We start from the raw sequence: 27097 nt of genomic DNA, 5'->3' as shown, positions 1-27097 counted from the left end.
CATTGGGAATGTTGCAGAAGATTTAGGATTGAACATCAGCAAACTGAAAATGAGAAAATTACGGATTGTTTCTCATCACAACAGAAATTATTTCAATATCAGCGCAGAAAATGGTCATTTCTATGTCAGTGATAGGATAGACAGGGAGGAGATCTGTGGCTCAGAGCAGAACTGCTTTTTAGATCTTGAAATTTTAGCCGAAAACCCAGTAAATGTTTTTCCTTTAAAAATTTAAATCCAAGATATAAATGATAATGCGCCAAGTTTTTCTAAGGAGAGTTTTACTGTGAGAATAAGTGAATCTGCATCACCTGGAGCGATGTTTGTTCTTGGGAATGTGCGGGATCCAGACCTAGGATCTAATTCCTTACAGAGTTATAGTCTAGGTCCCAATCCGTATTTTTCATTGGTAGAAAAATCTGAACCAGAAAAAGAATATCCTGAACTCATCTTATTGCAGTCAGTGGATCGTGAAAAGCAGCAAAACTATGAACTGACGCTGACGGCTTTTGATGGAGGAAAACCTGTAAGATCCGGAACGGCAGCAGTCAGGATTGTGGTTCAGGACGCCAATGACAATTATCCAGTGTTCAGTCAAAAGATTTATAAAGTTAGTTTAGAGGAAAACTCACCAGTTGGTTCTGTAGTTTTACATTTAAATGCCAGCGATAAAGATGAAGGATCCAATGCAGAAATCTTATATTCCTTCAGTCGTATCTCTGAAAATGCTCAGCAAGCGTTCACTATGGATTCTGAAACTGGGGTCATCCAGACAAAAGGAGAACTGGACTATGAAGCGACCCAGATATATGAGATGACGGTGGAAGCTGCTGATGGTGGAGGCCTGGTCACACAATGTTCTCTCCTCATACAGATTGTGGATCTGAATGACAATGCTCCTGAGATAACTATTGCTTCACTGTCTACACCGATTCCTGAGGATTCTGCACCTGGGACCCTTGTAGCTTTAATCAATGTGAAAGATTTGGATTCTGGGAAATATGGAGAAGTGAACTGTCAAATAACCGATACAAAGGCCCTAAAGTTACTTCCATCATCCAATAGTTATTACAAGCTTGTTACTGCTGCTCCACTGGATAGAGAAAGAAGCTTAGAATATAACATCACAATTATAGCAGAAGATGAAGGCTCTCCTCCAAAGGTCACTAAGAAGATGGTTCATATCACTGTCTCGGATGTGAATGACAATGCACCAGTCTTTGATAAGCCCCTGTATATTTCCTATATCCCGGAGCACACCCCAGCAGGAACATCTATACAGAGTATCCATGCATCTGACCTGGATGATAGTGAGAATGCTAGGGTGACATATTCTATTATTAACAGTAATATAGATGACATCCCAGTCACCTCCTATGTCTCCATAAACTCAGTGACCGGGGTTCTCTATGCCCAGAGATCATTTGACTATGAACAGTTGCGGGAATTTCAGTTCCAGGTGATGGCTAAAGACAGTGGATCTCCTCCTCTAAGCAGTAATGTCACAGTGAGGATATGTATCATTGATAAGAATGATAATGCTCCTAAGATCCTCTACCCATCAGCAGACACTGAGGGATCAGCATTATTTGAGTTTATTCCTCACTCTGCTGAGAAAGGTTATCTAGTCACCAAAGTGATAGCAGTGGACGCTGACTCTGGACACAACGCCTGGCTCTCCTATCACTTACTACAGGTTCCTGATCCGTCTCTATTAACAATCGGACAATATAATGGTGAAATCAGGATTGGACGAGATCTTCCGGTTACAGAAACTCTGAGGCAAAAGATTGTGGTCCTGGTGAAGGATAATGGACTCCCATCTCTCTCATCTACAGTTACTTTGAACTTGGTTGTGGCAGAAAACTTTCAGCAAGTTGTGCCAGAGATCAGACGCCAACCCAATAACTCAGCGACTGCTTCTAATACCACATTCTACCTTGTTATAGCTATAGGCCTGATCTCTCTATTATTTATTGTGACAGTGTTGATCACAATTATTTATAAATGTAGGAAATCTGATACCCCAACAAGCTATGGAGCATACAGCAGAAATGTGTATCCTCAGTTCACCCTGGGATGTCCTTCTGAGATCAGTGATACAAGTTTACCTTTCCCATTCTCATATGATGTGTGTGTGACTCTGGACTCAAAGCAGAATGAAATTGCTTATCTGAAACCAGTGGAGAACGTCCCTACAGACAATCTCATAGACACTGGGGATGTAGCTCCTGGAAGTGATCCTAGAAATGTGAACTTGTCTACGAGCAGCAACGTCCAGGTAGGAAGCTGAAATTTTTTAAAATTCTCTTTATGATATGAACTCACTTATTGTACTTTACATTTCAGCTATTGTTCATGTTGTTTTATAACATTACATGACTTCTTTTATATGTATTACAAAATTGTCTTTTAAACAATACACTAGAGGCAATAGAAAGGTAGGAGGACTGTACCAGCTTTGATTTAAAAGGGCTTGTACATGATAGGGTGATACCAATGGTAATACAGGCATGCTGCTCCTTCCTCTATTGTCTGGAGAAGACAACCTTTTCGGCATAACCAAGTACAATGCTAGCTATTTCTTGGAGTCCCATCAGCCAGACCTCAGCAAATGGTAATAAATGTTTGTGGGACAAACCATTTAGAAAAATGACAATATAATGGACGTTGGGTAGTCTGAGACATGTTCAGTGTTTATTAGTAACAATATATGATCATACTTTACTTTAAAGGTAATTTGTAAAAAAAAACAACAAACATACAATTTACACTTGAATTTGACCTTTGAGAAATTAGCAACAACTAAATTTAAATCAGTAGATAGTTTTTTTTTATATTACGCAAATTATGTATAAATGGTGGGGTCATATGGACTAGACTATTGATGAAAATCAATTTAAAGTTTTATATAGGCTTCAATATGAGTTACCTTCCTGTCTTTGACAAAATAAATGGAAGCTCTTATTTCATTTTATTTTATTTTATGCAGAGTTATTTGATATCATTACTATCTACTATCTTTTTTATTGTAGAATACTTGGTAGGGATATTAATCTATATATATATATATATATATATATATATATATATATATATATTGTATCTTTAAAGGGGTTGTCTGTGATTTTTCAATAAACTAGCATTGCATTGACTTTTGTCGGTGCTGTATATTCTACATACACTTCTATTTTTTATTTAGAGCCCTTTTTGTGCTCTCAGGCCCAGTCACATGACCACTCTGTGTTTTCTTTACTTCCTTTGATGTCATGTTCTGTTTCTTTTTCCTGCCAGTGAGGGAACAATGAGTCGTCAGGTGGGTGGGGTTATGCTTCCTCATTTCCTTAGCCCCTCCCCAGTAGGAGGAGCTAACATTTGAGCCCACGCTCTCCAAAACATTGCGAGCTCCATTGGGAACAGTGACCAAGATGAGTGACTACAGACTGCAGAATAGGTTGGAGCTATATAAATAAAGGAACTATGGATTGTGATTTATCAAAACTTGTTGCCCATAGCAATCAGTCAGGCTCTAGGTTGCTATGGGCAACTGCTCCACTGTTCCTCTGCACAGGCTTTGCTAAATCTCCCCCTATATTGTTATTATTGTACTGTACAGATCTACAGTGGCCGAGCAGTGTAATATGGAGAGGAGAGATGCTGCTTCACCTCATGTCAGTCACCATTCTATTTATTTCTTGCTGAGGTAAACCTGCAGCAGAATCCTAGTTTATTGAAACCCCACCCACCTGTAGGATGGCTACTGTAGTGTATGTGTAATTCAGGACTACTACTCCTATCATGTACATACGTGCTGGGGGTTGTAGTCCTACAACAGATAAAAGATTGAAAAAACTAATGTATTTGATAATATAAGTAATTGGCAGACACCAAGCCACCATGCTGCTCAAAAGACACTTTTAGGAAGACATTTCCCTGCCTATAGGTAGAGTGGGTGGAGCTAGAGAGGAGGGGGTGGAGCTACAGGCTTGCAGAGCTGTGATGTCACTGCTGACCCTTGTGACCTGGAAGTTCTTTATGTAAACAAAAACAGATCCAAAAAACAGCAGCAGGGGATGGATGCCCAGGGACACAGAGACGGGAAAAGGTTAGAGAAAACAACTAAGAGAAATGTTGGACAACCTCTTTAAGTTTAAGTTGTTCCTTTCTTATAACTTTCAAGTGCAGTGATTCAATTATATTTAGAAATGTTTTTCCCGTCAGGTATATTATCATATAACTCAAAAGCAAAGTGGCATTAAAGTGGATCTTCTATTCACAGGATCTCCAGATTGAATACAACCGTCGGTAAGGCACATGATCCGCAGCTCTATTCATTCTCCATGGCGCCACCAAAGCGAGCTGTACTCGGCTCCATAGAGAATGAATAGAGCTGAATACAGCCGTACCCGTGGCTGTATTCAAAACAAAGAAGCTGGGGGGCCAATCTGGAGATCACTAGGGAGTGCGGAGGTCAGTTGCCCTGCGATCTCTATCCTAAGTTATTACTTAGTAAACATCCAAAATATTTCTGCTTTAGTTATTGGGGTAACAATCTTGGAAACTGGGCTTGAAAAGGGTGCTGGGGTTCACAAAACTTACCCCAAGGTTGGTGTTTCTATGTAAGCATTTCCCACTGCTGGCATGACATTGACACATTTCCCGGGCGGAGAACAAATCCATTACATTCCTTCCCCATCTGCAACGTCCACAAATTCACAGACGTGTGAATGCCCCCTAATGGAGTAAAAGGGGAGAGGACCAGGGTGGAGCGATGAGAGAGATTAGGGATGTGTTCAAGGAGTGGGGAAGGTGGAAAAAAAAACAAGGGGGGAAAGAATCATGGGATTAAAGGGAAAGTAAAAAGTAACTCAAGGGAGTTCAACCAAAAGACCATCATTCGCTAGATACAAACGATTTGTAAGGTTATGCCATTAAACTCCCGTTACTGTAAGGTATGTTAGCATGTAGCTCATGGTGCTATGCTGTTTATGCAACTCTCACTAAAATGAATGGAAGTTAACCTAATTGCATAGGACTAGAAATGAGTGAAGCATGCCATAGGCTATATCCAGATAATCCGCAGGCTATCGCCACTTTCTACATAAAGCGCCCAAACTTTGGGATTCAAAAGCCGAGTGGGCTGCTTTGTACAAATCCATAATGAAGCGCACTTTGCTCATCTCTACATAGAAGCTTTGCTGTTTTTGGCTTTTAGACCATCTCCAGGGACCCCTTATTTCCAGATGGTAATACCCCTTAATCTATCATTTTCAATCATTTCCTTTTTATGAATCTATATGGAAACAGTTAAAAAATATTGGATTCTGCGCTAATACTTTTTTCAATCTGTTCCTAACTTTCTTCCAAGATACATCAAAAGGGGTCATCCAGCTTTACAAAAACACAGCCACTTTCTTCCATAGACAGCACTACTCTTGTCTCCAGTTTGGGTGGGGCTTTGCAACTTAGTTCCATTGAAGTTAATAGCAAACCACACCTGACCTAGAGACATTAGTCATGTTGTCTCTGGAAGAAAGTGGCAATATATTTGTAGTGTTGGATAACCCCTTTAAGCAGGTTACCAAGAAGTAGAGGACTCATAGAAGTATGATTACATGGTCAGATAAAGCATTTATTTTTTGTAACCACAGGTTGCATGCATAGGTTTGCACTGGAGCTGTATAAACTAAACCATACAATTTTTTTTCCCATAAAGGCTTATGTATAATATAGGTTGCTATTTTCTGTTATATCATTTTAAGTATTATTAAAAATTAAGCAACATTTTACAGTGTTTTATTATATACTGGTGCTAGTTTCTTTATTTGTCCTGGTTTAAATACTGTATTTAGAAAAAAAAAAACAATATTAAATTATAATAAGTAAATTGATTATATGAAATATTAAAAGAATAAATTGATTTTTGGTAGAATTTGTATTGCAGTTCTTACATTTGGCCACATGATGTCACTGTTGGATAAGTTTCAGACAAGCTGAATATTCTGTGTGTAGAGCTGGTGATACAATATACAGTTTTTACACAGTGGTTTTCACTGAAGGATAAGGGACATTGTTACCCCTCCTGGACAATTTTCTTCCTATAATACAGGATCATTGCTGTTTTCCCTGGATTTTAAGGAGAGCTTTCTCTTCTATAGACAACATGGCATGGCAAGTAATATTTCTGTATTTTACCCTATATTCTGTGGCTGCTTCTAACCCACTTCACTATTTGATTCTAGAAGAGATGAAGATAAATGCTGTGGTTGGGAACTTAGTGAAGGATTTAGGATTAAATACTAATGAATTGGAAATAAGGAAATTGAGGATTGTTTCTCATAACACAAGGAATTATTTCAATGTGAGTTTAGAAAATGGTAACTTGTATGTGAGTGATAGGATAGATAGGGAAGAGCTGTGTGGACCAGAACAAAGCTGCTTTATGGACCTTGAGATTCTGGCTGAGAATCCTGTGAACGTTTATCCTGTCAAGGTGGAAATCCAGGATATCAATGACAATTCACCAACATTTTCGTACAGTATGTTTGAACTAAGAATAAGTGAGTCTGCTTCTCCGGGGTCACGTCTGATTCTGGGAAATGCACTTGATCCAGATATTGGGACTAATTCTTTACAAACTTATATGTTGAGCCCAAATCCACATTTTTCCTTAGGAGAAAAGACCGACAGCGAAGGAACAAAACATCCAGAGCTGATTTTAGAGCAAAGTCTAGATTGTGAAAAGCAACAAATATATACATTGACTCTGACTGCATCTGATGGAGGAAAACCACTGAGAACTGGGACTGCGTCTATTAGGATTGAAGTCCAGGATGTAAATGACAATTATCCTGTATTTAGTCAGGACACCTATAGAATCAATATGAATGAAAATTCACCAGTTGGTTCCTTTGTTCTTCAACTTAATGCAACTGATAAAGATGAAGGATCCAATGCAGAGATCACATATTCATTCAGTCAAATTTCTGAAAAAGCACATGATGTGTTTACTATGGATCCTCAATCTGGAATAATTAGAACACAAGGGGAACTGGATTATGAGTTAACAAAAACTTACCAGATGATTGTAAAAGCTACAGATGGTGGAGGCCTTCTTGCAAAATGCACTATAATAATTCAAATAGTGGATGTGAATGATAATGCTCCTGAAATAATGCTTGCTTCACTGTCAACCCCTATCCCAGAGGATTCCGCACCCGGGACACTTGTTGCACTGATTCATGTCAAGGACTCAGACTCTGGGAACAATGGTGATGTTACCTGCCTAATATCAGAAACCATTACATTTACATTGATTCCATCATCAAACAATTACTACAAACTTGTGACTGCAACTCCCTTGGATAGAGAGAGAACTTCTGCCTATAACATCACAGTTATTGCGGAGGATGGGGGTGTTCCTCAAATGGTTACTAAGAAAACAATTTCTATAACTATTTTTGATATAAATGACAATTCTCCACTTTTTGATAAACCGATCTATATTGCCTATATACCAGAGCATGCTCTGACTGGGACTTCATTGCACACCGTCCATGCATCAGACCCGGATGACAATGAGAACGCTCAGATAATTTACTCCATTATAAATAGTAATATAGATGACATCCCAGTCACATCCTATGTCTCCATAAACTCAATGACCGGGGTTCTCTATGCCCAGAGATCATTTGACTATGAACAGTTGCGGGAATTTCAGTTCCAGGTGATGGCTAAAGACAGTGGATCTCCTCCTCTAAGCAGTAATGTCACAGTGAGGATATGTATCATTGATAAGAATGATAATGCTCCTAAGATCCTCTACCCATCAGCAGACACTGAGGGATCAGCATTATTTGAGTTTATTCCTCACTCTGCTGAGAAAGGTTATCTAGTCACCAAAGTGATAGCAGTGGACGCTGACTCTGGACACAACGCCTGGCTCTCCTATCACTTACTACAGGTTCCCGATCCAACATTATTCACCATTGGTCAATATACTGGAGAGATCAGGATTGGGCGAGATCTTCCAGACATGGATTCCTTGAGGCAAAAGATTGTGGTCCTGGTGAAGGATAATGGAGTCCCATCTCTTTCATCTACAGTCACAATAACAATGGTTGTAGCAGAAAACTTTCAGCAGGTTGTACCAGAGATAAAGCGTCACCCCAGTAAATCGGATACTCCCTCTAATGCCACCTTCTACCTGGTCATTGCCATAGCTCTGATTTCCTTATTCTTTATTATAACAGTATTGATTACAGTTATCTTTAAGTGTCGGAAGTCAAGTATCCCTCCATCCTTAGGACCATACAGCAGAAATGTGTATCCTCAGTTCACCCTGGGATGTCCTTCTGAGATCAGTGATACAAGTTTACCTTTCCCATTCTCATATGATGTGTGTGTGACTCTGGACTCAAAGCAGAATGAAATTGCTTATCTGAAACCGGTGCAGAACGTCCCTACCGACAATCTCATAGACACTGGGGATTCTGTTATTGTAGGTGAGAATGCTTCCACCAATCAAGCTGTTCAGGTAAGGTCAATCTTCCAATTTATTCTTAGAAGTATAGAGAGGTAGGATTGAAATCTTTAATGACATCATTATTGTATGATCATAAGCAGGGGTGTCAAACTCAAACACACAGTGGGCCAAAATAAAAAAATTGGAGAAAGTCACAGGCCAATTTTTAATAAAGAGTGCATGCAGCGTTCCTGCCACTGCCTATCCTAAAGTAAATGTCCCCACAAGGTAGCTGCCCATTATATCCCTCAAGTAGTAGGTAATCCCATAATTGTGCCCCATGTAGTAGCCGCCCCCTCCCCCATAGTGCCCCAAATAATAGCCAGGCCTACTATTAGAGCCCCACATAGTAGCAAGCCCTTCCAATAGTGTCTTATATAGTAGCCAGCCCTCCCAATAGTGTCTACTATTGTAGCCAGCCCTCCAAATAGTGCCTTATATAGAAGCCAGCCCTCCCCAATAGTCTCTTATATAGAAGTCAGTCCCTAAAATAGTCTCTTATACAATACCACCCCTTCCCCTATAGTTTTATATAATAGCCAGCTCTCCCCAATAGTCTCTTATGTAGAAGCCAGCCCTCCCAAATGTCTTATATAGTAGCCAGCCCTCCAAATAGTCTCTTATATAATAGCCAGTCCGAGTGGCTGTCCGGACCACCCATATTATAATCTGCTGCAACATCAGGCGGGCCAGATTTAATACAGCAATGGAAAAGCTCAGTGGGCCAAAAATAATGGCAATGCGGACCAGATTTGGTCCGCGGGCCAGAGTTTGACATGACTGATCATAAGTGCCAATTTTCAGTTGTCTGTCACTACCTGAGGTGAAACATAAAATGGCGCGTCATGGGGTCTATGAAGTCAGTGGTGTGTAGTAGACACAGTATAATTTATGGCCATGCCATAAAATCTGCCACCCTTCATAAACTCTACAAAGCTTTTGTTCCCAATGCCCATTTGTAGTAAAGCTTTAATTTTACAAGAGCAGTTTATAAGGTTACTACAGGCAAATATAAAAAGTTACTAAGGGCAGGGGGTGGTGGGAACATAGAAGGATCTGCCTGCTCAATCAGTCAGTGCGTGCAGAGATGTCCGGTCACTGACTGACTGAGTGGGCCGGGTCGTGATGTCACAGGGCTGGGAGATTTGGGAGACATGCGGGGAACCGTGAGAGGTGGAGCTGCTGCACTGTGCTCCTGGATTTAAACATTTTACCAGAGTTCCCCTTTAAAAAATGACAGCTGAGTTCTGGTTGCTATGGAAACAAAATCAGTTTTACTTTTAGGCAGGTTTGATAATTGAAGCCCAATTGTGTATGATCTGACTGTGTATGAATAATCTTTATATAGCCGTGTATGTGTGAATGATTTGTCTCTACACATTTTAAGTTTGAGTGAATACATATAAGCTATGGGGGAGATTTATCACACATGGTGTAAAGTGAAACTGGCTCAGTTGCCCCTAGCAACCAATCAGATCCCACTTTTCATTCCTCACAGACTCTTTGGAAAATAAAATGTGGAATCTGATTGGTTGCTAAGGGCAACTGAGCCAGTTTCACTTTACACCATCTTTGATAAATCTCCCCCATAGTGTGTAAAGCATAGTGCCTTTCTCAAGCCTTGAGAAAGGCACTGAGGGATTATAGTGCCGAAACGCGTCGCTACTTTTAATAAATCTGCTTCATTGTTTTTGTCACTACTTTGGTCGGGAGTCATAATTTTCGGTAACCGTAACTACGGAGCTTACCATTGACTACCCCTTCCTAGTACATATACCAGCGCTATGCATTGTGGAGGATCTTGCTTGGTTCCTAAAGTCTTTTAAGGACCCTGTTATTTTCTTATAATTTGTAGCATTATGGTACTAAACATTCCATTAAGCTTTCGGTAATGCCATCTATAGCTAATATTTAGCCTAGTCAGTGTTCTCATCCCTATTCCAGAATGGTCTTCTTCCATTCTCTTCAAGTGTTGAATAGAAGAGCAAGAACAATGGTTGTAGTGGCAATAAAAAAAAGGCGATCAGAGATGAAGTTTTGATCACTTGTCAGTCTCCACACAATTATGGCACGGGCAAAGGGATGAAAAACATAGTAAAATACACATTGAAACGTATTGAATTCATGTGTAAATCAACTGTATAAATGTTTATAGGTGACAATACATTTGGGTGCAGAAGGGGATCAGAAAGGCAGGGCCAACACCAAATGGGCACCTATAGGCAAAAACTGTAAGACTGGAGAAAATAAAGAGAATACTCTAAAGGGTCAAATCCAGTACATCAAATAGGGCAAAACAGCCAGAGAGGATAGGTCTAAACCGTCAGGCAATGGTAGGGTCAAACATAGGCGGAATGTCTGAATACCGAGAAATAAGAGTACTCGCCCGCATCCGAATTCTGCGCTCCATTGTGTGAACTGACAGGGTTTTCTGCGGCCCCTATTCAGTGAATAGCGGCCGCAGAAAACTGACATGTCAGTTTCTCGTGGCACCACTAGGGATCCCGGCCGGAGTGTATACTATGTGTGTACACTCCTTGTCGACTAATGTCAATAAGATGCTAATTCCACGTGGGTTTGTGGAGCCAAATTCAATCTTCTGGATTGTCCTGCTCGACTGGTTGATAGAGTTACTTGTTTAAAATAATATGTCTAAAAGCTGTGTGAGACAACATTTATTTATTAGAGCTGTACGTGTTTCGGGCTGTCAATAACTACTTCTTCAGCAGCATTTAGATGCCATTACCTTATGCTTTGTCAGCTCCTTAAGTAGTGTTTATAAACTTTGTGACAAAATTGCATTTCCATTATTTATAAGCAATGACTGACTGTCCTGGGACTGTGGAGAAAAAAATGGTTGGTATTTACAAGAAACATTTAAATATTTTTCTAAATATATCATATGCTCCTAGCCATCTTGTGTCTGTGATCTTTCATACCTCGTATCAATTTGGTTGCCCTTCTATGATCTCGAAAATACACTAACTGAATCTTTAGAATATCCACACTTTTTATTTAGCTTTAGATTCCATGTTTTTATTTATTTATTCATTTTTATAATTTAGATTTTTTTTTTTAATTTAGAGTTTACAAAAGTATAAAGTCCAGTCAAAAACTATAATATCATAGGGATTATACATCTAAGAATAATAAAAGTAAGTGTTATATTGAGGCATCTAAACCATGTGAAATATGCATGTAAAGCCTAGTGTTTAATTTTTTAGTAAATAAAAAACTCAAGTAAGTTAAGTATTGGGTATTGGAGAAAGTATATTGGAGAAAAAATAAATTATTATTATTATTATTATTATTATTATTATTATTATTATTATTATTATTATTATTATTATTATTATTAATAATAATAATAATAATAATAATAATAATAATAATAATTATATATATATTATTTGCTTCAATACTTAATGTAAAATATATGTATATCCTTAAGATTCTAAAAGATTTGACTAATTTAAGCTTTTTAATCTTTCTTTCTTTAAATCATATAATCAGAAAGTCACAAGGTGCCATTAAAAACAAGCATAATCACCTACATTAAAGAAATCAATTGTTTTGAAAATGTAAAAAAATGCTAATTTTGATGATCGTTGAACTTAAAATTAAGCTAAATTATAACAATAACAATTATATAAAATATTTAAGAAATTATAATATTTCTTAGTGAACAGTTTATTTTGTAGTACCTAAATGAATCCACATGGTGGTGCTGTTGCCTAACATTACAATTATACCAGGTGAACAGTATGTGGAGCTAGTGATTCTTTTCTAATACACAGACATTGCAGATCTGAACATGAAGCAGGGCTGAATTTCTGTTTTTCTCCTTTATATTGTGTTTTGGACACAACCTTCGGATTTTTATCTTTATTTGGATATTAAAAGAAAAGCTGCAAAGATTCTGGATTATATCATTCGCAGGACATGGAATGGCAAGTACTATTTTTCTATTTTGGTCTCTTTTCTATGGCTGCTTCTCATCAATTCCAGTACTCAGTTCTAGAGGAGCTGAAGCTGAATTCTATCATTGGGAATGTTGCAGAAGATTTAAAACTTAACAGCAGCAACCTAAAAATGAGAAAACTACGGATTGTTTCTCATCACAACAGAAATTATTTTAATATTAGTTCAGAAAATGGCAATTTATATGTCAGTGATAGGATAGACAGGGAGGAGATCTGTGGCTCAGAGCAGAACTGCTTTCTAGATCTTGAAATTTTGGCAGAAAATCCAGTAAACATTTATTCAATTAAAATAGAAATCCAAGATATAAATGATAACCCTCCAAGTTTTCCAAATGAAATATTTAATTTAAGAATAAGTGAATCTGCTCCGCCTGGAGCGCAGTTTGTTCTTGAACATGCAAGAGATCCAGATTTAGGCTCTAATTCTTTACAGAGTTACAGTCTAAGTCCCAATCCACATTTCTCATTGGTAGAAAAATCTGAGATTGGAATTGAATATCCTAAACTCATTTTAATTCAGTCTGTAGATCACGAAAAACAACAAAAATATGAACTCATTTTAACTGCGTCTGATGGAGGAAAGCCTATGAAAACTGGGACAGCCATTATCAAGATTGATGTTCAAGATATAAATGACAATTATCCAGAATTTAATCAAAATATTTATAAAATTAGTCTAAATGAAGACTTACCGATTGGCTATATAGCTTTACACCTGAACGCCAGTGATAAAGATGAAGGATCCAATGCAGAAATTACCTATTCCTTTAGCCATATTCCTGAAAATGCACGACAGGTATTTACTATTGATTCCCAGACAGGAGTCATTAAAACAATAGGAAAACTGGACTATGAGACAACGCAGACTTATGAGATGACGGTGGAAGCTGCTGATGGTGGAGGCCTAGTAGCCAAGTGTACCGTCTCAATACAGATTGTGGATCTGAATGACAATGCTCCTGAGATAACTATTGCTTCACTGTCTACACCGATTCCTGAGGATTCTGCACCTGGGACCCTTGTAGCATTGATAAATGTGAAGGATTTGGATTCTGGAAAATATGGAGAAGTGAACTGTCAAATAACCGTTACAAAGGCCCTAAAGTTACTTCCATCATCCAATAATTATTACAAGCTTGTTACAGCTGCTCCACTGGATAGAGAAAGAAGCTTAGAATATAACATCACAATTATAGCAGAAGATGAAGGCTCTCCTCCAATGGTCACTAAGAAAACCGTTCATATCACTGTCTCGGATGTGAATGACAATGCACCAGTCTTTGATAAGCCCCTGTATATTTCCTATATCCCGGAGCACACCCCAGCAGGAACATCTATACAGAGTATCCATGCATCTGACCTGGATGATAGTGAGAATGCTAGGGTGACATATTCTGTTATTAACAGTAATATAGATGACATCCCAGTCACATCCTATTTCTCCATAAACTCAGTGACCGGGGTTCTCTATGCCCAGAGATCATTTGACTATGAACAGTTGCGGGAATTTCAGTTCCAGGTGATGGCTAAAGACAGTGGATCTCCTCCTCTAAGCAGTAATGTCACAGTGAGGATATGTATCATTGATAAGAATGATAATGCTCCTAAGATCCTCTACCCATCAGCAGACACTGAGGGATCAGCATTATTTGAGTTTATTCCTCACTCTGCTGAGAAGGGTTATCTAGTCACCAAAGTGATAGCAGTGGACGCTGACTCTGGACACAACGCCTGGCTCTCCTATCACTTACTACAGGTTCCTGATCCAACAATATTCACCATTGGCCAATATACTGGAGAAATCAGGATTGGACGAGATCTTCCAGATATAGAAACTTTGAGGCAAAAGATTGTGGTCCTGGTGAAGGATAATGGACTCCCATCTCTCTCATCTACAGTTACTCTGAATTTGGTTGTAGCAGAAAACTTTCAGCAAGTTGTTCCAGAGATCAGACGCCAACCCAATAACTCAGCGACGGCGTCTAATACCACATTCTACCTTGTTGTAGCTATAGGCCTGATCTCGCTATTATTCATTATTACAGTGTTCATTGCCGTCTTATATAAATGCAGAAAACCTGCTAGAACTCCTACATCCTTTGATGCTTTTAGTAGAAATGTGTATCCTCAGTTCACCCTGGGATGTCCTTCTGAGATCAGTGATACAAGTTTACCTTTCCCATTCTCATATGATGTGTGTGTGACTCTGGACTCAAAGCAGAATGAAATTGCTTATCTGAAACCAGTGCAGAACGTCCCTACAGACAATCTCATAGACACTGAGGATTCTACAGTTGATCAAAATATGTCTGAGGAATCTACACAGGTAAGATGTATTACCTATACCCTTGTAGTTTTTATAATGGATCTAGTATTGACCTACTGTATTTCTAATGCTAAGCAACTTTCTCCTTTCAAGTTATCTTTTAAACTTTTACACTTTTAAAAGTAATAACAGCTTTCAGGTTTGTCCTGGTCGAAGGTATGTCTCTTACCTTCCTCCTTTGTGCTGTTCCCATGCATTGCAGATGTTTAATCCTTGGTCCAGTAAGACTGTTAGGAGCACTGCCTTGCTCCCATAGTGCCAATCTGGCCCACCCCCTGACTGGCCTTCTTATCTGAGCTATGGGCCTAGCAGTGCTCCTAACGGTGCCTTAGTGCTCCAAATGGTCTTTCCAGAAGAAGGAGTAAAAGACTCACCGCACGGGGACAACACAAAGGATCAGAGGATCATCCTCTGCGCCTCCTGCGCAATAGGGACTTAGCCGGCTAGATTCATCCAACCTGCCAATAGTTTATCTTTGAAGAAATGAGCCATTTTAAAGTAGCTGAAAAGTTCTTGTCTTGTGTTTATATTTGAATGCCGCAGAATCCTAATTTTTCTCACACACTCCATTTAGAATTTTACGGGAAAGTTGACTTAATTATGACTGTCCATTATGCTGATGTTTTGTGCTACGTTTTGAGTTTTTATTACTTATTTGATAATAAACATTTTAATCATCTATAAATGGTAATGAAGACACAAAGGGTTTGCGTGGTTTACAAAATTCCCAACTGTCCCAATAAATATTTTTTATAGTATTTAGCAAAGCTGCGTATAATGTGAAGGTGAATAATAACTGCATAATGCGATCTGGAATACCGAAAACTTATATCCATTACATTGGTAACTAGAGATGAGCGAACCGGGTTCGAGTCCATCCTAACCCCAACGATCAGCATTTGATTAGCGGGGGCTGCTGAACTTGGATAAAGCTCTAAGGTTGTCTGGAAAACATGGATACAGCCAATGACAATATCCATGTTTTCCACATAGTCTTAGAGATTTATCCAACTTCAGCAGCCACCGCTAATCAAATGCCAAAAGTTCGGGTTCAGATGGACTCGAGCATGCTCCAGGTTTGCTCATCTCTATTGGTAACCCATTGATTTCAATTGAGCTGTGTAATACTTTTTTTTCTTGTGTTGGCTGTAAAGGAGAATCAAGCACATTTTACTCTATTCCTTATAGAGTAAAGGTAATTGCTGAGGATCCTAGCAGGAGGATGGAGATGTGAACTTTCTCTTGTACTGGTTGTGAATGACGTAATTCTTTATCTGACTACAGCTTTGTAATAACTATGTTACCTAGTCCCCATCTAAATCATTTGGGTGCAGAAGGGGATCAGAAAGGCAGGGCCAACACCAAATGGGCACCTATAGACAAAAACTGTAAGACTGGAGAAAATAAAGAGAATACTCTAAAGGGTCAAATCCAGTACATCAAATAGGGCAAAACAGCCAGAGAGGATAGGTCTAAACTGTCAGGCAATGGTAGGGTCAAACATAGGCGGCATATCTGAATATCGAAAAATAAGAGTACTCGCCCGCATCCGAATTCCACTCTCCATTGTATGAACTGACTGGTTTTCTGCGGCCCCTATTTAGTGAATAGCGGCTGCAGAAAACTGGCATGTCAGTTTCTCGTGACACTGCTAGGGATCCCGGTCGGAGTTTATACTATGTGTGTACACTCCCGCTGGGATTTCCTCAGCCTTAAGCACAACGTAAGTTCCGCACTAATGACGGCCCTTGCAACAACGGCCATGATTAGTACGGAATTTACGTAGCGTAAACATAGCTTAAGTAGGCATATGGCACAGATGCCGGACCTGATCGGCCTGAAGCTTCTGCCTCCTGAGTGCCCGCATGCTCTGCTGCAAGTGTTAGCTGAATATTGCCTTACACCTGTTCCGCAGGAGCAAAGAAATGACCAGGAGCAGCACTGAATGGGGAGAGAGGATGGATCAGGCATGTGAATTTCTGACATTTGCATTTTATAATTTAGCACCTTTTTTGTTCAAAAAATGTAATATAAAAGTGTTACTGAGAAACATGGAACAATTAAGATGGAGTAAAAGCAGAAAATGTTATATAGGGGTGAATGGCATTAAGACATGCATACAGTTTAATTTCTAATGTATAATTTACTGACTAAGGCTCCATTTACAGAATTCTCCGCCGCGAAATCCTGCTAGCCTCCCTGTCCTTATCACAGTCTATGGGAGGTTTGCGCGAGCCTCCCATAGAGTCCATCATTATGACAGGGAGACTAGTGGGAATTCCGCCAGTTTTGCTTCATGTGAATGGAGCCTAAATGACTGAGATTTATTAAAATAGGTGTAACTTGCCCATAGCAAGCAATAAACTCAGGTCTCATTTTACCACAGATCAATAAGATATGAAAGGTGGCATGTGAAAAACCTGGACCAATATGTTAGAAAAATAGAGTCAATATGAATTAAAAATATTGCTGCAGTTACTAGTAGAAAAATATGGGAAATGTTACTGTTTTTATAATATTAATAGGAGTGATTATAATACATTTGATTGCATGAGTTATATTTATTTATGTCTTGTATATTTAAATATAATGGGTGGGAAATTTAATAAATCCTGGGCTGGTGTAGATGGTCAAAAAGATGCAAAATAGATCTATGTTCTATTTCTTGAGTAGAAAATGTTTGTAAATCCTTACATACTCTATATGGGGTAAGATTTTAAGTTCTACTCGTATATTTAATTTTTGCACTGCTAAAAAAGAACTACGACATATAAAGAAACACTAACATGATGCATTCAGAATCAATAAAACATTTAGAAATGTGTCTATAAAATATTTCAGGCTAATTTTAATACAGTGACGGCAAACAATAAAGAGAAAATATTTTAAAATATTTAGTGTAAACAATATTTCAGAGAACATTTATTTGTAGTACCTAAAGTAATCCTCAAGATGGTGCTGTTGGCTAACAAAATAAAAAGTCTATCCGAACAGCATGTGGAGCTAGTGTTTTTTTTAACACACACACTGCAGATCTGAACAAGAAGCAACACTTTTTCTTTATGTTCCTTTTATTGTGTTTTGGACACATCTTACTGCCTTTTAATTTTTTATCTTTACTTGGATCCTACTCTGCAAAGATTCAGGATTATAGCACACAGGACATGGCATGGCAAGTACTATTTTTCTACCTTTTTTTCCTTTCTATGGCTGCTTGTAATCAGATCCAATACTCAGTTCTAGAGGAGCTGAAGCTAAATTCTATCATTGGGAATGTTGCAGAAGATTTAGGATTGAACAGCAGCAACCTGAAAATGAGGAAATTACGGATTGTTTCTCAGCATAATAGAAATTATTTCAATATCAGCGCAGAAAATGGCAATTTATATGTCAGTGATAGGATAGACAGGGAGGAGATCTGTGGCTCAGAGCAGAACTGCTTTCTGGATCTTGAAATTTTGGCAGAAAATCCAGTAAACATTTATTCAGTAAAAATTGAAATCCAAGATATAAATGATAATGCGCCAAGTTTTCCTAATGAAATATTTAATATAATTATAAGTGAATCTGCTCCGCCTGGAGCGCAGTTTGTTCTTGAAACTGCAAGAGATCCAGATTTAGGCTCCAATTCTTTACAGAGTTACAGTCTAAGTCCAAACCCACATTTCTCATTGGTGCACAAACCTGACGTTGGAATAGAATATCCGGAACTCACCTTAATTCAGACTTTAGATCGCGAAAAGCAACAAAAATATGAACTAATTTTAACTGCGTCTGATGGGGGAAAGCCTATGAAAACTGGCACAGCCATTATCAAGATTGATGTTCAAGATATAAATGACAATTATCCAGTATTTAGTCAAAAAAATTATCAAATTAGTTTAAATGAAGACTTACCGATTGGCTATATAGCATTACACCTGAACGCCAGTGATAAAGATGAAGGATCCAATGCAGATATTACCTATTCCTTTAGCCATATTCCTGAAAATGCTAAACAAATATTTACTATTGATTCCCAGACAGGAGTCATTAAAACTATAGGAAAACTGGACTATGAGACAACGCAGACTTATGAGATGACTGTAAAAGCTGCTGATGGTGGAGGCCTAGTAGCCAAGTGTACCGTCTCAATACAGATTGTGGATCTGAATGACAATGCTCCTGAGATAACTATTGCTTCACTGTCTACACCGATTCCTGAGGATTCTGCACCTGGGACCCTTGTAGCATTGATAAATGTGAAGGATTTGGATTCTGGGAAATATGGAGAAGTGAACTGTCAAATAACCGATACAAAGGCCCTAAAGTTACTTCCATCATCCAATAGTTATTACAAGCTTGTTACAGCTGCTCCACTGGATAGAGAAAGAAGCTTAGAATATAACATCACAATTATAGCAGAAGATGAAGGCTCTCCTTCAATGGTCACTAAGAAAACGGTTCATATCACTGTCTCGGATGTGAATGACAATGCACCAGTCTTTGATAAACCCTTGTATATTTCCTATATCCCGGAGCACACCCCAGCAGGAACATCTATACAGAGTATCCGTGCATCTGACCTGGATGATAGTGAGAATGCTAGGGTGACATATTCTGTTATTAACAGTAATATAGATGACATCCCAGTCACCTCTTATGTCTCTATAAACTCAGTGACCGGGGTTCTCTATGCCCAGAGGTCATTTGACTATGAACAGTTGCGGGAATTTCAGTTCCAGGTGATGGCTAAAGACAGTGGATCTCCTCCTCTAAGCAGTAATGTCACAGTGAGGATATGTATCATTGATAAGAATGATAATGCTCCTAAGATCCTCTACCCGTCAGCAGACACTGAGGGATCAGCATTATTTGAGTTTATTCCTCACTCTGCTGAGAAAGGTTATCTAGTCACCAAAGTGATAGCAGTGGACGCTGACTCTGGACACAACGCCTGGCTCTCCTATCACTTACTACAGGTTCCTGATCCATCACTATTAACAATCGGACAATATAATGGTGAAATCAGGATTGGACGAGATCTTCCGGATATAGAAACTTTGAGGCAAAAGATTGTGGTCCTGGTGAAGGATAATGGACTCCCATCTCTCTCATCTACAGTTACTCTGAACTTGGTTGTGGCAGAAAACTTTCAGCAAGTTGTACCAGAGATCAGACGCCAACCCAATAACTCAGCGACGGCTTCTAATACCACATTCTACCTTGTTGTAGCTATAGGCCTGATCTCGCTATTATTTATTATTACAGTGTTCATTGCCGTCTTATATAAATGCAGAAAACCTTCTAGAATTCCTTCATCTTTTGACGCTTTTAGCAGAAATGTGTATCCTCAGTTCACCCTGGGATGTCCTTCTGAGATCAGTGATACAAGTTTACCTTTCCCATTCTCATATGATGTGTGTGTGACTTTGGACTCAAAGCAGAATGAAATTGCTTATCTGAAACCGGTGCAGAACGTCCCTACAGACAATCTCATAGACACTGAGGATTCTGCTGCTGAACCAGATTCAACAAACGTCAACTTATCTACAAGCAGCAACATCCAGGTATGAGGGATTTATTTGCAACTTTCTTTGTAATGGTTGTAATGGTATACCTGATGAAGTAGGGGACGCAACGCGTAGGGTGTGCATGGACCCTTACAACCTCACGCCATGTTCACATTTAGTAAAACACCCTTGTGCGCCCATATCCGAATACCCTGCTGCACACAACGGACCGTACGGCCAGAGCCATTGTATGAACTGACAGGTTCTTTGTGGCCGCTATTTAATGAATAGGGGCCACAGAAAACTGACATGTCATCAGTCATGGGCATGGGGGTTAGTATACATTTTTTGTTTTGTGTAATCTTCATGTAATACTTTATTTTCTATACTTTCATTGCAACAGAAAAGATTTGTTTATATATTTTTGGTAAATATTGCCTTTTGGTGTGTTCTATGTTACTATGTCATACCCCCTTTTTTTCTTTGCTTGTTTGTAGCTGCTGTTGTAGTAGGTTTGTTGTGGAGCACCCAGTGATTCAGGCGTTGCAGACTCCTCTTTGTTCTGATATTGGTTCTTTGTAATGGTCATAATCACATTTGGAGTATTTTTTGTGTACTTTAGCTTTGTCATGTACATTCCTTCAAGAGATATTTCATTCAAACATAACTCTGAGCTCCAGAGCTGCGGGGACATTTGTAGGCCCGACGTAAGAAATGCTGGATTTAATAAATTTCCCTGAATAAGCGCCCTAAATAAAAAATAGAAGTGTATGTAAAATATACAGCACCCACAGTCAAGGCAATGCTAGTTTATTGAAAAATTCTGGACAACCCCTTTAACCCCTTAAGTACCGGGCTAATTTTCGTTTTTGCGATTTCGTTTTTTCCTCCTTGTATATATAAGGCCATAGCAGTTGCATTTTAACACCTACGGACCCACATGAGCCCTTATTTTTTGCGTCACTAATTGTACTTTGCAATGACAGGCTGAATTTTTGCATAAAATATGCAGCAAAACCAGAAAAAAATTATATGCGTGGTGAAATCGCAATTCTTTTTCTTTGGGAGGGTTTCGTTTTTACGCCGTGTGTCCAATGGAAAAACTGACATGTTATATATGTTCCTCGGTACAATTAAAATGATATGTAACTTGTATAACTTTTAAAATTAATTGATTACTCGTAAAAATTGAAAGGTTTTACAGAAAATAAACGTTCCTTAAAATTGCTCTATTCCCATGCTTATAGCATGGTATACCCGTCATGCGTCGTTAAGGGGTTAAGGAAAACAAGATTATTGACAAAGTGTGATAATCGACACCTGCACAAATTATTAATTTTCCATAAGCTTTCTGGAAAATTTTATACCGATGCTAAGGACTAAGGAGGTCATGAAGGTAAACATTTACCCTTTAACAGTAAACATTTTATATGCATACAAAATCTCCTCAGTTCCATTGTTATTTTCTTATCATCTTTGGTGGCGCCTGTGTCAATATTTCTAGGGCCAATATATATAATATATATATATATATATATATATATATATATATATATGTTCATACTATGTATGAGACCGGCTGTTCCGTAACCCGACTGGGTCTAGGAATGGCCGGTCTCTGAAAAGCTCATCCCGGCCAGTACTGCAGTACCGACCGGATGATCTTTCAGGCCGCAGAGTTCTGATGCGGGCGCATCCATGTGCGCCTGCATCAGAACTCTCCACAGCACGCTATGGAGCGAGCAGCCAGAGCCGCTCGCTTCACAGTGTTCACTGACATGGTTTTCTGCGGCTGCTATTCACTGAATAGCGGCCACAGACAACTGACATGTCAGTTGTTTGCGGCGGTGCTAGGGATCACGGCCGGAGCATACCATATGCATACGCTCCGGCCGGGATCCCATAGACAGCAATGTAACATATTTTTTCGTAAGTATCACTGCCGTTGTTACACTGTGCAACAACACCCATAGATTTATGAAAAAATATGTAGTGTGAACATAGCCTAATGTTATAATATATTTACAACTAAATTAAAAATTTAGAAGAATAATCTAATAGTCCGATTTGTGAAACTTAAGAGGCATATGTTATATAAGTTGTGACAATAAAGTTTGTCATTTTAAGATTTGGTATGTAAGAGCCCTTTAGGAAGCCTAATCTGTATTGGCTATACTTGGTTAAATTCTTCATCATACACTTCTATTTAAACATAAAAAAGTCACAATAACCAATGCATATACATGCAGGGAATTAGAAAATTATTTCAATGATGATTGTCTTTTGGCATTACTCTTAATGCTATGTATAGTTTGTATACAGGTGCTTTAAATTACCATAGTATAAATGAAGTATATAGCATTGTAGATGAGATGGCTGCAATACCTGTTTTGAACTCTGGGTGTCACTATAAGACTGTAAAATGTTTTTCTGCCTGAATGTGGAAATATATAACCTCAATTGATGAATTAAAGGTAACACTGCAACAGTATAAACCTTCATCCTCCAGTCTGGATTATCCTGACCATCTTGCACCTTGGATTTTTTTACATTAATAACCTTTTCCTCGGATTTGAAGCATCATAAACCCTTTTGCCTACAATGAAGAATTTCAGAAGAGAAAGAAGCATCCTAAGGTCTATCGCCTGGCAAGTATTTATCTCCCAGCTATTTTTCTTACAGCAGATTGCCGGCCAGTTACAATACTCAATATCTGAAGAATTAAAGAAGGGATCTGTAGTGGGGAATGTGGCTAAAGATCTAGGAATACATGTTATGGAATTGCAATTAAGGAAAATGCAAACTGTCTCTCAAACAAAAAAACAGTATTTTAATCTGAATTTAGAGAATGGAGATTTAGTTGTTTTTGATAGAATTGATAGAGAAACCTTATGTGGAGCTAAACCGATCTGTTTTATAAACCTGGAAGCTGTGATTGAAAACCCTTTAAATTTTTTTACAATCACTATAGAAATCCAGGATGTGAATGATAATGCTCCGACATTCTCTAAGACATATTATGAGATAGGAATCAGTGAGTCTTCAGTTCCCGGAGTACATTTTCCATTAGGGAATGCTCAAGATCCAGATCTAGGCAGCAATTCTATACAAAGTTATACCCTTCACGGTAATGAATACTTTAGGCTTGCAGAGAGAACTAGTAAGGATGGCATTAAGTATCCAGAAATTATACTAGAAAAATCCTTAGATAGAGAAAAGCAGAGTTTCTATGAGTTAATTTTAACTGCATCCGATGGGGGTAAACCTCCTAAAACCGGCACCGCCACAATCCAGATCACTGTTCAAGATGTGAATGACAACTTTCCAACATTTGCCCAAGATACATATCACATAAGTCTACCTGAGAATGTACCTGTTGGCTATCTAGTGGTCCACTTAAATGCAACTGATAAAGATGAAGGCCCTAATGGGCTAGTGTCGTATTCTTTTAGCCACATTCCTGAAGCTGCTAAGGAGTTATTCAGTGTAAGTGTATTAAGTGGAGATATTCATGTCATAGGACCCTTGGACTATGAGACCACAGATACCTATGAAATGACTGTGGAGGCTAAAGATGGTGGAGGTCAGGTGACACATTGCAAGGTGTCAATACAAGTAATGGATGTCAATGATAATTCACCTGAAATCACGATTACCTCTTTATCAGCATCAATTCCAGAAGATTCCCCTCCAGGAACTGTCATTGCAATCATTAATATCCGAGACTTGGACTCTGGTATAAATAGTGATATTGTTTGTCATATCTCAGACACATTGGCATTTCAGCTAATTCCATCCTCTAGTAGTTACTATAAACTAGTGACTGCAGCTGGTATGGACCGAGAAAGAAATCCTTCCTATAATGTTACTATACAGTGTACGGATAATGGATCTCCTCCACTGTCTACCAATAAAACCATTCAGCTGATCGCCTCCGATGTAAATGATAATTTTCCCATTTTTGAGAAGACTGACTATGTTGTCTACATTATGGAGAATAATCAACCGGGGACGTCAACTCATAGTGTCCATGCCTCAGATCTTGATTCTGATGAGAATGGTAAAGTGACATATAGCATCCTGAATAGTAATATAGATGACATTCCAGTCACCTCCTATGTCTCCATAAACTCAATGACAGGGGTTCTCTATGCCCAGAGATCATTTGACTATGAACAGCTGCGGGAATTTCAGTTCCAGGTGATGGCTAAAGACAGTGGATCTCCTCCTCTAAGCAGTAATGTCACAGTGAGGATATGTATCATTGATAAGAATGATAATGCTCCTAAGATCCTCTACCCATCAGCAGACACTGAGGGATCAGCATTATTTGAGTTTATTCCTCACTCTGCTGAGAAGGGTTATCTAGTCACTAAAGTGATAGCAGTGGACGCTGACTCTGGACACAACGCCTGGCTCTCCTATCACTTACTACAGGTTCCTGATCCATCTCTATTAACAATCGGACAATATAATGGTGAAATCAGGATTGGACGAGATCTTCCAGATATAGAAACTCTGAGGCAAAAGATTGTGGTCCTGGTGAAGGATAATGGACTCCCATCTCTCTCATCTACAGTTACTCTGAACTTGGTTGTGGCAGAAAACTTTCAGCAAGTTGTGCCAGAGATCAGACGCCAACCCAATAACTCAGCAACTGCTTCTAATACCACATTCTACCTTGTTATAGCTATAGGCCTGATCTCGCTATTATTCATTATAACTGTTCTCATAGCTGTCATCTACAAATGCAGAAAGACTCCCACCCCAACAAGCTATGGAGCATATAGCAGAAATGTGTATCCTCAGTTCACCCTGGGATGTCCTTCTGAGATCAGTGATACAAGTTTACCTTTCCCATTCTCATATGATGTGTGTGTGACTCTGGACTCAAAGCAGAATGAAATTGCTTATCTGAAACCGGTGCAGAACGTCCCTACAGACAATCTCATAGACACGGAGGATTCTGCAGTGAATGATTCCTCCAACAATCACTTGAAGACTCTCAGTGTTCCACAGGTATGAAAATCAATATCTAAATATCCAAGGAAATTGCATGATTGTATATCCATCTAGAGTTAGTAAATAAGGGACTATTTGCTTTGGTGCATAAAAGAAGTAAAAGGCTTCAAGCTATATGGTAGTAGCATAAATAGGAAGTGCTACATCACTCAGATATTAATTGAAAGAAGTGTGAAGGATCTTTATGTACCTGGTGCTGGGACATCTTGATGTCGCAGTTATTTTTCTTGCATATCCTATGTGGAATATATAGTAGCACTTTGCTATGGTCCTGTGCTCTACAAGTCCCAGAGCTTCTTTGCGGTGTCCCACATATCGAGGTGGAGAATTAATCTCTAGTATTTTACCTTATGTAAAAAGTAAACTTGTATTGTGTTCTTTGTTGGTATGGGGGTCTTCCTCTTGTTTATTTGTAGTGTGCCCCCTAGCTCAGCACATTCATGCAGTGCGGGAACATTAGTGTTCTGATTCTTTTGTTGAAGAAATTGTACTACTCCATCCTCTTCTGGTATATAGATATATCCTCCTATGAACACATAATGATGTTCTACCCACAGATCAATCCAAGTTGCCAGTTACATTGTGAATAATTTCCCCAGCCTTCTGGCATCACAGAGTGCAGAAACAGCCAGTTAGGGGCACTGGTTACATCCCAAGAGGGAGGGGGAAAGAGGGAGTTCAGGAGCAGGACGGAGAAGAATGCCGAGACACAGTTTGCTGTGTCTTGAGCAGAAGGGAGCAAAGTAAGAATTTAGGGCCCTATTCCACCGGACGATTATTGTTTGCATAATCATTAACGATTAACAATCTCAAACGACCGCTATTGCGAAAGACGTGAAAACGTTCACTCATTTCCATGGAACGATAATTGTTACTTATGATCGTAATTGCGATAGTTTTTCTTCGCTATTTATTCGCTATTGCGTTTGTATCTATTGCGAATGACCGAATGACGTCTTATTCAATGCGAATGATTTGAGAACGTTTTGCGAACGAGCAACGATAAAAATAGGTCCAGGTCTTATAAAGCGATCAACGATTTCTCGTTCGGTTGTTAATTGTTAACTGCATTTCAACCGAACGATTATTGTTTAGATTCGAACGATTTAACGATAATCTGAACGATAATAGTCTGGTGGAATAGGGTGATACAGGGGATTCCTGGACAGGGGATTATTGAAGATCTTTTTTTAGACTTCTGAAAGCCTCTGTGACTCTTTCTACCAGAGAAAAAAAGCATTTTTATACACTTTGAAAGCACTTATATCTAGAGTAAATCTAAAGGTGGCCATACACTTTCATTAACTAATGAATGGACAAAAAAAAAAAACAATAGTTCGGCTATCAGTTATCTTTCCTGTCCGGCTCTTGTCCTCTCCCTACACAGGAATGTTCAGCTTGGCCGTGAGTTCCTATGTTCTCTATAGAGAGGGAAGGGTTAAGTAGCAGCCGAAGGACTCAGGCGATAATTTTCCTTCTTGTTGACCACTTCTAATGACTCATCAGAGTGGGTTAGCCAGGGCGGATTGGTGCACTTGGGGCAGTAGTCTCCCCGCCCAGATGACTAGTTGGCGTCCCTCTCCCGTCCTTGCATGGAAAAATAAAACATCTTTTTCCCCTTTGTAAAGCTACTGCTGCAGCCGTGACTGGTATGCTCTATAAGTCTATATGGTAGATCTATACTGTGCCATAAGCCAAAATCTTTTTATTGTGGTATATTTTATCTTTTTTAAGTAGTTTGTCAAACTTC

General features: G+C 38.9%; 3 protein-coding genes across 3 annotated transcripts; all 3 read left to right on the top strand.

Moving 5' to 3' along the window:
* Positions 1–319: 319 nt before the first annotated feature.
* Positions 320–2293, top strand: LOC138781365 (protocadherin gamma-B7-like). The gene has a single exon (XM_069956781.1). It carries the CDS (start codon positions 320–322, stop codon positions 2291–2293), a length of 1974 nt encoding a protein of 657 aa, XP_069812882.1.
* A 3870-nt stretch (positions 2294–6163) lies between these two features.
* LOC138781199 (protocadherin gamma-B4-like) lies at positions 6164–10814 on the top strand. The gene is made up of 2 exons (XM_069956779.1): positions 6164–8536; positions 10680–10814. Exons 1-2 carry the CDS (start codon positions 6164–6166, stop codon positions 10812–10814), a joined length of 2508 nt encoding a protein of 835 aa, XP_069812880.1.
* Positions 10815–22926: 12112 nt separating this feature from the next.
* LOC138781063 (protocadherin gamma-B2-like) lies at positions 22927–25350 on the top strand. The gene has a single exon (XM_069956762.1). The coding sequence runs from the start codon at positions 22927–22929 to the stop codon at positions 25348–25350; it is 2424 nt and encodes an 807-aa protein (XP_069812863.1).
* The last annotated feature ends 1747 nt before the right edge of the window (positions 25351–27097 follow it).

Source organism: Dendropsophus ebraccatus, chromosome 1 (assembly GCF_027789765.1).
Source record: "Dendropsophus ebraccatus isolate aDenEbr1 chromosome 1, aDenEbr1.pat, whole genome shotgun sequence".
Taxonomy (NCBI): domain Eukaryota; kingdom Metazoa; phylum Chordata; class Amphibia; order Anura; family Hylidae; genus Dendropsophus; species Dendropsophus ebraccatus.
The sequence above is the reverse complement of the archived record's forward strand: the minus strand, read 5'-3'. Positions and strand labels throughout refer to the sequence as shown.

What these genes read in the sequence shown, in the direction of transcription:
- LOC138781365 (XM_069956781.1), top strand. Translation starts at nt 320, where the DNA reads ATGTTTGTTCTTGGGAATGTGCGGGATCCAGACCTAGGATCTAATTCC.
- LOC138781199 (XM_069956779.1), top strand. Translation starts at nt 6,164, where the DNA reads ATGGCATGGCAAGTAATATTTCTGTATTTTACCCTATATTCTGTGGCT. An exon ending in CCACCAATCAAGCTGTTCAG is followed by an intron (nt 8,537 to 10,679) that starts GTAAGGTCAATC and finishes AAATGTTTATAG; the next exon opens with GTGACAATACATTTGGGTGC.
- LOC138781063 (XM_069956762.1), top strand. Translation starts at nt 22,927, where the DNA reads ATGAAGAATTTCAGAAGAGAAAGAAGCATCCTAAGGTCTATCGCCTGG.